The sequence below is a fragment of the Falco biarmicus genome, chromosome 15 (genome assembly GCF_023638135.1).
Source record: "Falco biarmicus isolate bFalBia1 chromosome 15, bFalBia1.pri, whole genome shotgun sequence".
NCBI lineage: Eukaryota > Metazoa > Chordata > Aves > Falconiformes > Falconidae > Falco > Falco biarmicus.
Window position 1 is genome coordinate 21,257,846 of NC_079302.1, and position 12,932 is coordinate 21,270,777.

A 12,932-nucleotide genomic window follows, 5' to 3' on the forward strand; every position below is an offset into this window, starting at 1 on the left:
AATGGTAACGACAGAAAAATAAACGCGACTTACCCTATGATGTCCCACAAGGCAGGCAGACAGGCGCAGCAGTCCTTACCAAGATCTTGCTTTTAAGCTTGGGGACACACAGATTGGCTTCTCCCTCTAGGATGTCTTCAGTTCTGCAATCTACCCACAATGTGGCATTAATGAGTGCATTTTGTCCCAGATCAAAGTTGTTCAAACACCCACCTGGGCCAGCACATACCCCAATAGCTGGCAGAAACAGAACTAGAGCAAACACATCACTCTGTTGTCTTAAGTCTATGGAATAGCGCACTTACCGCTCCCTACAGCTACCTTGAAGGAGGTTGTAGCGAGGTGGGTGTCGGTCTCGTGTCCCAGGTAACAAGTGATGAGAAGAAACAGCCTTAAGTTGCACCAGGGGAGATTTAGATTGGATAATAGGAAAAATTTCCTCACTGAAAGGGTTGTCAAGCACTGGCACAGGCTGCCCAGGGAAGCAGCTGAGTCACCATCCCTGGAGGTATTTAAAAGATGTGTAGATGCTCAGGGACATGGTTTAGTGGTGGGCTTGGCAGCGCTGGGTTAACAGTTGGACTTGGTGATCTTAAAGATCTTTTCCAGCCTAAATGATTCCGATTTCTTTTATCTGATGAATACTAAACGTAGTATCTATTAATGACACATTTGCTTTAGTTCTCCAGCCTCTGCTGCACAGCGCATTTGACCTGGTTTTAAAAGTTTACATTTGCTTCTGCAGTTGAGCTGGAAGTTCACAGACCCCATACGTGAGCGTAACGCACTGGGGACATGCTGGAGGGCAGCGCTGTACTCCCTGCGGTTTATTAAGTTCTACTTGCTGCTACAGCAGGCAAAAAGCCTTTAACTGCACCCAAGCTGGAGAATGTTTCCTGAAAGATGGGGGTCTTTTCAGGAAAATGCTAAACCCCGAGGTGCGTATGAGAACTGGCAGGAAGAACCCTCTACAGGCCTTTTTGTGCAGCTCAGAAAACCAAAACTATCCATTCCAGAATGACATTCTGAGCGGCCTTTATTAACTGGCCAATTCAACGCACCAGTTGGAGTTTTGCTACAAAGCCTTGCTGGCAACTTTTTTCATGACTAACCCATGATGAGAAAAGAAAACATAAAAACACCCTAAGTGGGTTTCACCAGTAGCAAGGAAAGCAAGCAGGCTTCCTTGAGACAGACAAACATCTGAAGCTAATACAGTACAGTAGGGTTTATTGAAACTCAGGGATCCACACACAGTCGGATTTTGTTCCTACTGTACGTAAGTAGCCACATTTGGTCACTGTAATGAGCAGAGCTGGCTTGAAGCTCACATTCAGCACCTCCAAACGCATCTCTGAACACATAAAACTGGTAGCGAATGCCAAGATCCATCATTCAGTCAGGCCACTGCTGACTTAGACACCACAAAAAAGAAAGGCAGAGATGGCTCTGAAGCAGCCGAGTATTCAAATACCGTGCTTCCCGCCTGCAGTTTAATTATTCACCTTCCTACCGCAGGTTCTCGGAAGCAAATCCCAACTGCAAAAATCAAACAGTACAAAAAAAAAAAATCAAATGGCTCTGAGACTCCTCACTAAATATCAGCACTGAGAACATTTCCCCCGGAGAGCGCTGACAGACCACCAGGCTGGCGGGGTGCAAGTGCCTGCCCCCCCCCCACCCCAAGCCCAGTTTGAAGAAGTGCTGAGCCCCCAAGCTGTACCCTTCAGCTGGAGCTGTAGGTCCCAGCAGCCCTGAAAATGAGCCCACGTTTCCTTAACGATGCTACTAACGCGACTGATGCTTGTCAAGACCAGTTTAAACCCAACTTTTCATGATTCTTTAGGCTTATGGCCAGTAAGGAAACCATACTGAGCAATGAGAGTTCATCCAAGCCCCTTCAGAGCAAACAGTTCCCCCACCAGTCTTGACCAGCCAAACGCCCTCTCCCCAGTTCACCCAAACCCAGCTCACTGGTCTCTCCCTCCCCTCCCCAGTCTGCCCACTGACAAGACCAGTGCTGAGCCCAGGGAATAACATAAAATCACACAGGTCCGTGGGGACTGCTTTGTCTCCGGGGGGGCTGACTGAGCTGGGTGAGAATAAAGGCATGATATTAAGACAAATCCTCTCTCTGGGCATAGAAACAGAAGAAAAGGGTGAAATAATCTTAGTAGCCTCCACGCTCGGGGATGCAACAGGGCTACCCAGCGAGGAGCACGGTAAACTCGGGATTTCAGGGCTTCAGTTCTCCTGTGAGGGAGCAGCGGAGGTGAAAAGCGGGGACAGTGATTCAAGCTGTTTTGATTACTTGGTTGATTAGACTGCACATTGCATCATCACGCCCGGGGATTTTTTTTGTGATTGGTATTTAAACTAAAAGTCTCTTCGAAGGATATTAATACTGGAACGAAACGTACGCATGAAGCGGAGTATGTAGTGTAGGTGTGAAACATTAAGGCACTTCAAACCAGCTTTCCAAAATTGCAATATGCAGTACTTCGAAGTGACCACACTAGGAACACTTCTTTTTCATACCCTAATTCATTCCTCTTTAAAAGGGTCACATTAAATCATTACACAAAAAAAAAAAAATTTATCTTTCTTACACCACGGTAGATGGCCCTGCCTGCCGACTCCAGCTTACCTTTCCTGCTGCTCCAAGCAGTGCGTTTCCAGATCATGAAAATGAATGTTTTTGCCTGCTGGAAAAATACACGTGCCCAAAAATAAAACAAAAGCCTTGGATATAAGGTTTGGCAGATAAAACGTTTAAACAATGACTATTAGTCACACACATAGGTTAGAGAATATGCTGTTTGAGTTCCACCTGGGCTCTCCAAGTGGCACATACGTTCCCTGCAGAAGCAAATCCCCTCGTAGGTGCAGTTTTCACTCAGTGAAATGGTTATTCCCTGGCCTTGAACAAAGCCCCCTTCTTTATTAACTGCTGATCCTATTTTAACACTTAAGAGTTACATCCTCAGGAAGCTCCACTTTTAATTTCCCCCTGTTACGCTTCAACCTTACCTTATCTCTGAAACATCCTGGGCCATACCTGACGTGAAAAGAACCAACCAGAACGAATTTGTATTGTAACTCCCCCTGCACACATGATATATTTATTTGGCTACATGTGCTGCGTGAGGTTACATCTGACAGGCTCGGCCAGAAAAAGAGTGCTTTGTGCTCTTAACCAAGATAAAGGAAGTACAATTTCAAAAAAAAAAAAAGTGTTTATGGGGCAAAAGTTGACACGGAACAATTGTATCTGCAAAGCCAGCATAAAATAATGCTGTTTGCATCATGACCCTAAGAATTACTCTGAACTCAAAGCCCTATGAACCACAACCAGCCCACGTGAAATCCTGCCATATCAGACATCTCAGTCCTTTGTCCAAATACTCTGAAGCAAGCAAACAGCTACAGCTTGGACATACTGTTTCTTTCAAAGTAAGAGACACACAGCTTCACACATGCAGATGTAGTCATACACATTTGGAGCCATCAAACACAAAACCTAACAGAAGTTCAGCTTAGCAGAGTCGTTAAGCAACTAACACCACCTAGAAAGTTAATGCGAAACGCCAGCTGGGATCTAACCTCCAGCCAGCCCCTGATAACCATGATGAATCACCATCTCACTGTAATGGTGAGCCATAGGAAAGATTTGTTTTAAACAGGTTTGATGGGAGTTCTGGAATATGATCATGAGCGCATGAATCAGTTCTCACACACCACCCAATTACTATTTCAGAAAAAAAAAAAATCAAATCTGTTTAGAATTAGAAGTGTGATGGATTCCTGGCAACAGAAAGTTGTGTTTTCTTGACAGGAACTGCATTTTGGGGAACAGAGGGTTCTAATATTACACAGCCGCACTCATCTATACAGTACTGCCTGCAATATTCACAGGAGCCCAGGGACTGCCTGCAAGCCTAAAGAGTACAGGAAGAAATGTCAGCTTCGCCTCCAGAAAGAAGCACACAACAATCAGATTTATTAAGTGCAAACAGATGAAGTACTGTGGAAAACACCATAATACTCGAGCAGACAGACACTCAAAATCTTTAACTTTTATACAAAGGAAAAAGGCACACACTAAAATGGGATCATATGCACAATGTGTTTTATTAAATATGCAATTATATGTAATGTTATACCAAACAGTTTCATCATACGAAACCAAAATGATGGACCAATGCACATGCTGCCAACACACAGGATCCATATCAAACCATAGTCATCCTAACAAGGGCACCTGCTGAGGTGGGACCTGACACAGCCCAAACATCTGGTTCCTTTGGGAAGGGATGCACACTGCCCAGCTGGCCCGGCAGAGCTCCAGCTGGCACACAGCATCCCTCCGTCAGGAGCTGCTCTCGGCCTGGACAAACAGCCTTGGTCCAGCCCCTCCTTCCCACCACCCTGCCAGCCTCACCTTTTCCCCCATTGCTCCTCTGTTCCCTGTTCCTTCCTCTCTGCATCCGGGCAATTCAGAACTGCCGTCGTTCCCATCCCCGCATCCAGCGTCCTAAATTTTTCAAGCCAGCAAGTCCTTAAAGCTCCACACCAGCTCCCCTAATGCATCAGCACAGGAACAGCTTGGCTTAGCGCAAACAGCAGCAAACAAAACATCTCAGCAGAGTGAGCTATGAACAGCTGCAATCACAAAGGAAAGCTGAGGAAACCCAGAAGAACTGCTCCACATTATCTCCCTGAGCCCTTCTGGAGCTCTGCCTCTCCCAGAAGTCAAATGCTTTGCACTCAGCCCATCAGTAGCAGCCAAGATGCAAAGTTGCCTTTATTTTTTGTCTGTTAGAGGAACTTTTCAAGACCTACAGCAGCACCTAGGCTGTCAAGGGAGCACATTTCATTATCTACACTGTTTTAGTTGCTTTGACTCACCAGAGCACTGCAAGCGAAGACAGGAGTCACTGAAGTTATTAAGTACCTTTGGTTAGCTGCTGACATCCTGCTCTGCGTCTCAAGGCGCGTGCTACAGCAGCGGTCCTGACTTCACACATCTGAAGAATTTGAACTGAATATGCTCGAGAGCAGGATATTGGCAGCATCTGCATAGCTATTACTCAAATCGTCCCATCAAGAATTTATCTCCTCCTGCAGCTCATCTGGAGCTTTTATTAGAAAAGGATTAATTAATTGAAATTAGCAAGATTGCTGTCATATTTTAGTAACGAACATAAGCGCGCACATCATTCCAAGTCAGAGATCATAAAATCCTCCAAGAGAAAGGTAATTTTATAATCCAAAACGGAAGGCCGCTAGAGGAGGGAGAGCTGAGTGCCCTACCCTGCATGATGCAGCCAGTGCGGGAGAAATGTGAATGGGAACAGGAGTCCCGTTCCTTATGTCCTTCATTAATTAACCTCTAAGCTACTTCAGGGTAAGCAGACTTCCAATGATTTTCTGTCAAGGTAGCCGAGGGCACGAGCAAGCAGTATGAGAATTCACATTTGCTCGTTTCACTGCAGACATTTCTTCCATTCTGTTGTGATATTCAAACTCTTTGACGCTTGATCAATTTTCACAATGCCCAAAGGCTGACATTAGCGTAACTGCTGCATTTTTGAACACAATACAGAAGCCACGGTGTTATTTACTACAAAGACTCCTCCTCCACTTCAGGGCAAAAATTTTTAAGACGCTTTCACAAATCTACTAGGAAACAGATTGCAAAGTTACATTATGTTTTCATACTGTTTCTTTGGAGAACACCCTGTATCGGCTGTAAAGGAGGAACACTAGTCAGGTCCTTCAAATAAAACATCTGAAAGACAGTAAAATAAAAAGAACTAATTGATAAGAAAAAAAAAGCAAGAACATCCATGATTTTATTACAAACACACCCAGCAACTGTATTTAACACAAAAACAGTAACTGAGAGTCTCTCTTTATTTTTCTTTCAGTGTACATGCTCATTATTATTCCATTTAATTTACAGAAGGGCTATGTAAAATGAAATTAAAATTAGAGAGGAAACAAAAGGAAGGTTGAGGCATAGAATTTTCTTAGCAAGCAATGATCACAGGAGACAGCACAGATTGAACAGGGATTCAACAGGAGTGACACCTAGGGATAAAGGTAAACAGTAACTTTTTCCTTATCCATTAGATTCTCCATAGGGCTTTTTTGTTTGTTTTAGCAAAACAGTTTAGAGTATCACAGTATACAGGAAGACTAAATGGCAAAGAACGTCTCACGCGCACACGCACACACACCACATTTATTCCTGCTACTGGTCCAGGATCCAAAACTTCAGTTAACACTCGACTTCCTATCTCTCATTCATTGATAAACTATACAGGATTACACTGTACATGGAGTTAAAATTACAAAAATGTCATATTTACAAAATCTGTACACACATAGTAAAACTCACAAAATTGTCATCTATGTATCACAAGTTGCGACACCAAAATATTAAAAATGGGATAAAATTATACATTTCTCTTGTCCATTTTTAAAAAGGGTTCAATATTTCAAAGACAGACCACCTATTTCCCCCAAATAAGACTGGTAAGAGAACTAGAAACCTAAAAGTATCCTCCTGGGATAAAATGTCGCGAGCAGCATCTCCCAACTAGAAAGAAGCCTATATCCTGTCTGCTGGGGTGGGGTGTGCAGTTAGCATGTATGTACAGAAATGGTGAATCTACAACAAGGATGTCTTTGGCTAAACCTTTGGCATAAATTAAAACCATACATCAAAAGTTACAGAAAAGGTTTTCTTGGTGATGGCAGAGCTCAGGAAATTTCCTTCTGAGATACGACTATATACAGCTTTTCTTTCTCTAACAAAAGAGAGTAGGAATAAAGGATTTTGGAACAGAGGCAAATGAGGCAACACTGTTTCTTCATCAAAATTTTCACTAGTATGAAAAACTGTATCAAATCTTTTCACCAAAACATAATTCAATCATAGAAATAACCCCTTCTACATTTATTTCTTTTTGAAACTGCATATGAAAAAAATTAGTAAACCAGCCATGGCAGAAAAAAAAAAAAAATTGTTTCAGCATATCAAGTAAATATTAGTGCAGGAAGGTGGATAAATTCGATCCACTGTATAAATAAGCTTTATGCGCAGCGTACATTAAATAACCATCACACCCCACTCACACCCAGTACACAGATGCTCCTCAGTGAAGATAAACATTTATCAAGTAATTAAAGTGTATGTAGTGCAAATGTTACAACCAAGTATTATACACATGCTACTTGCTTGGTTTAAAGTTACACAAAGATGTGGTGCCTGAAATCATGGACATATATACATCCTTGTCACACTTGGTACAATGTCCTAAGCCACAGAAATACCGATGTGTTTATATCTATATATATACACACACACGTTTTTCTTAAAATGTGACCACCACATCAATACAGTAACACAAACAGACTAAAATCAATACCTGCTTCCAGATGCTCCAAGGCTCAGAAAGTTTGTGCTTCTAACTCTTGCAGTCATTACGTGCCCCTCTTCCGTTTCCCCCTTCTGCCAGCTGAGAAGGGGGGACAGTTCTCTTCAGGTCTGTGCTGCATAGGATGAGGGCAACGGAGAGGAATAAATGACGGCACAGGCACCTAAGCTGCTTTCCTCCATCAACAGTTCCATGCCCCATGATGAAGGGTTGAGAGAATTTCCCCTCCACACCACTCCTGGGTGGAAAGGCTTATTGGAAAAAAAAAAAAATCATAACGTGCTTTCCATATTATAAGTGGCAGCAAATCAAGGCACGCTGTACTAATTCTGTAGCATTGAGATTAGCTGACTTTGCAGGGGATGCTCACTGGGGAAGGTCCGATGTTCTCAACTGGCTGCTGGGCCGCGTTGGGCCGTACAGAGTAACAGAAGCTATGTGATTATTCTGCATCACCTGCAAAAGGATGGTTAAGGAAAAAAGGAAATTAAAAGAACTGTACACCAAACAGGAACTCAGGCGTGAAAGCGGTGACTACAGAACTGATCTGCCTGAAAAAATAAAATACCCCCATAGCAGGAAAAAGCAACAAGCTCTTGGCTAGTTCCTAAAAATGGTCTCTAGATTGCCCTGACACCTCTGAACCCCGGCGTGCTCTATCACTGCTCGGGGCTGAGTGCATGCACCTCCTGCTAGTAAGAGTTCTAGGTGACAAATTGAAGTTCCAGCTTTAACATGCAAATGCTCAACTTCAAAAAAGACATTGGAAAGTCGCCTGTTTCTGCCAGAAAACTCCACAAATATAGCCACTCCCAAGTGTTGGCTGTTACTGAAATGGGAAATAAGCCAACAGGCACAATAATAGCAAACTCCTCATCTTCTTTTGCTCAAACAGATAGGAAGGTTTTTCTCCTAACCTCAAAGATCATTCGTTGCAGTCCAAAGCAAAAGGTTGACCCAAATGGGTTAGTGTTGTTCGGAGATGACGACCTGAACAGAAAAGAGGAAGGAAAAAAACACCACAAAACAAACCATGAATCAGGAACTTCTTAGGGAAGAATAACCACTCAGTAATATAAGATAAATTATGAAATTATGGCATCTTTATCATGGCTTTCATCAAAAGAAAGTAACTCTTATGTTATACACCACCACTGCTAGACCCCAAGTGAGCCAGCAGATGCCTCTGCTTAATGTCACAGAGCCATTACTAATACTCAGGAAGAAAGTAATCAGAAAGTTACTAACGACCTCTACAGGAAAACTCTTTCACTTAAATTGAACAGGAAAAACCCTGAAAATAAACAGATACAATAGGAAGAGAGAAGCACTATGTAATTTATTACAAATTATTTTTGTGCAAGATCCTCTCTCACTCTTCAATCTACTTTATGTCTCAGTCTCTACCATGTGTACTTACTATCTGCTGTCTATTAACCCACTGGTTTTATTATGTTAAAAAAACTACCCTGTAAGATGCTGGAATAGAATAATCCAAATTTTATTAAACAGTATTTTTCAAGATTAACTTATCACTTGCCTTCAATTATTTCCAATATACTTTTGGATCATATATACGACAGGCTCCTGCTGACTGCAATGGATTTTAGATTACAGCCAAACAAAACCCCTAGAAAATATTTACCTTTTGGCCTTTCTTGTAACCGGTCAGTTTCTCAGATTGCATGTCTGAGACATTTGAGATGTGCTCAGTAAAGGAAACTCTGGTTGAACTACTCTCTACAACACAGATGAAAAATAGAAGGACTCTATGTAATTGCTGTTTCACCTCAGCTTTACTTTACATGGCTTCTGCTCTAATGATCTGACTGACATAAAACAGAAGGGGAGCAAAGGGAACAATGATTTAGGGGAAAAAATGAAAAAAGTAGTAGTCAAAATCATACAAAAACCTGGTAAAATACCTTCTTTGGTATATCTGAAATTGCTGCAGTATTTTCACAGTACCCATGACCTACACTTGTCCCATGATAAATCCTATTTTCATATCGTGTCACAGAAGGATAACTCTGCAAACAGACAGTGCCTATTTAACCCACCCCCCAGCTCAATCCCTGTAGAAACACTGCAAATGTAAGGCTATTCTGTCTTCAGTCAGCCTGAAAGAACTGTAGAACCACCAGGAACGTTCCTAACAGCAGATTCTTCAGACAGAATGCTATCCTCTATTATACCATGCTGTACGACATCACACTGTTGAAATGTATGTGACTACTACAAAAATTCTACCCTGTATTACACATAGAGAGAGACTGCGTTATATGCTGCTTAGCTCTTCTCTGGATTTTACAGTTCAAGTAATTTTGGAAATGTTTTCATTCTGCACGTCAGCCTATTTCCTGTGAGAGCAGCTATCTAGCCTTGTTAGTGGTGAAAAAGAAGGAAACTTTAACAGCAAAACAGCCCCAAAGTAACTACTGCAATAAACTCTTTTCTGTCTGAACTCATCCTCTCTTCCCAGCTCAACCCCTGCCAAGCAAAACAGAGATCTTTACCTGTGAAGTACCACTGGCTTCTCTACAGGGTGCCCCAGAAGATCCTGAATACTGTCCCACTATAAATACATCAAAGAATTTGTGTTAGAATGAGGCACAGGAAAACTTTTTCTTTTTATCTAGGAAGAGAATCACGTACATTTGCTTGTGACATGCTCATTTGCCAAATAACAGAGGTTGTATTTACAGAAGTATTTTGTGACTGGAGCCATGCTCAGTAATGGAAACTATCCATTACTAGGGCTAGGAAACCCTCTCAGGGTTTATTCTCTTTTTTTGTCTCAAAATAGCTTTGCATTAGGATTATTAATATATAAATATTTTATGGGTCTTATGGGTAAAGTGTAGCTGGAAAGTCTTGTAGCACTTCAGGGACACCTCAGAGAGCAAAGCAGCTGTGGGAAACTTCAACAAAATATCCTCTTACATACCTTTGCAGAGGGAAAAAATAGCATCACTGCTACCTCTCCCAAAAGTCTGTCTTTGATTTAAGTGACAAGTTTGGAAAAGAAGAGGAAAGCTGCACTATTTAATGATTGGGAACGTCCAGCAGTTTTCATCACTTTAAGCAGACTTAATAAGAAGCTGCCAGTATCCCACACAAGACGGAGGTAAGTCAAAGCACTGAAGGGTATAAGTAATTCAAATCAAAAAGCAAAGAACGGCAGCTTCCAGGTTGCTGACTCCAATTTTTTCTTCCCAGTATGGGACCCAGAATATGCCAAGGAGAGCCTTCATTTGGCACCCCAGGAGCCAAGAGAGCAGCACTGACCCTGGCTGAACGGTAACTGCAGAGACACTGCTGAACACAGTTTTTGAGAAGTTTTTCAACTTAATGTAGCTCTCAAACTTGCAGCAGCAACTGCTCAGTGGGGAGTTTCATTTAGGTGGCAAGGCTATAGTCTTCAAGGAGTCTGCTGTCATCAGGAGGCGTCACGCTGGCAGTGACATTTTTTGAAGGCCTGCTGCTGTCTGAGAAACGTCCCATTACTGGCACCCTTCAAAAGAAAGTGGAAGGGCACTGGACCCTCTTGTGAAGACATAGTATTTAACGAGTTACATTAAGTAGCAAAGCTCTGAAAATTGTGTTTAGAAATACCTCTTCCAGCTAACACTCAGCCACCACTGCTACAGCTTTCCCATCTCACTTATTTTACTGTTCAATTTCTACCTGCAGCTATCTTAAAATGCAAAGCGTGCAATAATACAGTAATTTAGTTTACTTGAAGTGTGCTATCACGGATGCCTTCAACCCTTAACACAACAAAACGTTTAAACCACAAAACATACATTAACTTTTGGCCTTCAATTTTTCTGTTTTAAAACAATGTGGCACAACTGCTATAGTTTCTTCAAAGCATATTGTAAATTCAGCATAGAATGGTTTAAGAAAAGAAAACATTCATTTCTGCACAGACTTACCTTGCTGTATGTTGTACATGTTTCCATCTGTGAATCAGCACGATCTATGAAAGAAAAATAGAAAAACCTTTACAGTTGATGCTTGAACAGTCTCCTATATATAATCCTTTATTTTGGGAGTTTAGTTCAGATAGCAGGAGACATAGAAGCATTAGATCAGATCACATAGAAATTTACCAGCATTTATAGCAACCAGAATTGGCAACATCATCGATTAAATGCCAGTTAAGGCGATTAAATAAAACCTGCCTATTTAAAGCAAGTTCCAAGTTCTAACGCTATATATGTTTAAAGCTGTAATCTTACATAGAAGAACGGCAGCATAAAACAAATGACATCTCTTTGCACGAAGTTAACAAGCCTAGCACAGCCACTCATTGAAAGAACATGATGTGCTGCTCATTAAGTCCAAACACTCCATTGCACTTGAAAAATAAGCTGGCTAAACCTGACAGCTTGAGACTCAGGAGCTGGCAGGCCTGAAATGAGCTAAAATGCCACTCTTTCAAAAGTAAAAATAGCAGAGAGCTTGGGAGTTGCAGTCTACACAAATAATAAAAAAGCCGCAGGTGAAGACAGCACTACATTTACACTTCCAGTCTTTAAAACCAAATTGTTTGCTCGTGGTTTCAAGCACTGTTTCATACATAGATCTGGGGACTTTTGAATATTGAAAGCACCTTCCTGAAGCAGTGGGAATGGACCTAGACATTAAACAAGTCAAACTGAGCAAATGGTCTTTGACTTGATTGAAAGATTCTCTGTATTTTCCACCTGCTAAATAAACATGCTCTCTTTATGTTGAAAGAGTTCAGTGTCTGGGCAACTTGAACTCTGGCTGTCAGTTTATTGTCTGAAGCTGAATTACAACAGGGAGTTAATAAAGCTGCATCAGGCACTGACACCAGATGGAAGAACGTGGGGTCTTCATAAATTTTAACATTTTTTTTACTTGTCCTGAACATAAGGTAGCGACCAGAAAGGCGAGTTAAAAAAAAAAAAAAACCACACTACACAAACACCCAAGACCCAGACACATTCAGAAGAGATTCATGCTATTACTTGAGGTGAATAAAAATAATCAGAAATTAATGCCTTTGAAGTACTGCACAATAACCTAAGGGAAAAGAATTTGAGAAGTGAGAGCTTTGATGCTTGTTCTCTTGGCTGAAGCACAAATCAATTTTCATATAAGCTTGCTTACAGAAACATTGTTTGTTCCAGGCTATTATTCATTTTCCACGCTCACACTGCTGTGACAGCCACAGGAGGACTGTCCATTCCCCAGGAAAATGCTTTCAGTGAAAGCCAACCAGAATGAAGAAAGCACCTCTGGCCAAAATTCTAGCCAGAACCCAATATTCCCCAGATGATCAAGATACACACTTTCTTAGTACACCTATTAATTCTTACGTTAGATGTCCACCTTGATCACTATAATCTTCAATTAAACAAGGTTCCTCATGTTTTGTTGGGATTACTTACACGCACAGAGCTGGGCACACCTTAGTACCTTGCAGAATGAGCACTACAGATAATAGATATTCTT

General features: G+C 41.6%; 1 protein-coding gene and 1 long non-coding RNA gene across 5 annotated transcripts in view; both read right to left on the reverse strand.

Moving 5' to 3' along the window:
- Window positions 1-5: 5 nt before the first annotated feature.
- On the reverse strand, window positions 6-3,216 carry LOC130159259 (uncharacterized). Its single transcript, XR_008825683.1, has 3 exons — window positions 3,031-3,216; window positions 2,648-2,705; window positions 6-150 (listed from the first exon to the last, which is right to left on the reverse strand). It is a non-coding gene; the product is annotated as an uncharacterized LOC130159259 (long non-coding RNA).
- Window positions 3,217-4,479: 1,263 nt separating this feature from the next.
- The window catches only part of PHAF1 (phagosome assembly factor 1), a 37,685-nt gene continuing 29,232 nt past the window's right edge, over window positions 4,480-12,932 (reverse strand). For 2 of the 4 annotated variants that reach the window (XM_056360667.1, XM_056360668.1), the window contains exons 14-17: window positions 11,384-11,427; window positions 9,962-10,020; window positions 8,363-8,435; window positions 5,842-7,901 (exon numbers count right to left, since the gene is read on the reverse strand). In XM_056360667.1, coding sequence (XP_056216642.1) covers window positions 7,812-7,901; window positions 8,363-8,435; window positions 9,962-10,020; window positions 11,384-11,427 — 266 coding nt within the window. In that variant the 3' untranslated portion in view covers window positions 5,842-7,811. Of the gene's footprint in view, window positions 5,792-5,841; window positions 7,902-8,362; window positions 8,436-9,090; window positions 9,186-9,961; window positions 10,021-11,383; window positions 11,428-12,932 lie in introns of those variants that run through there. The other 2 variants (XR_008825681.1, XR_008825682.1) reach the window with 2 other exon arrangements.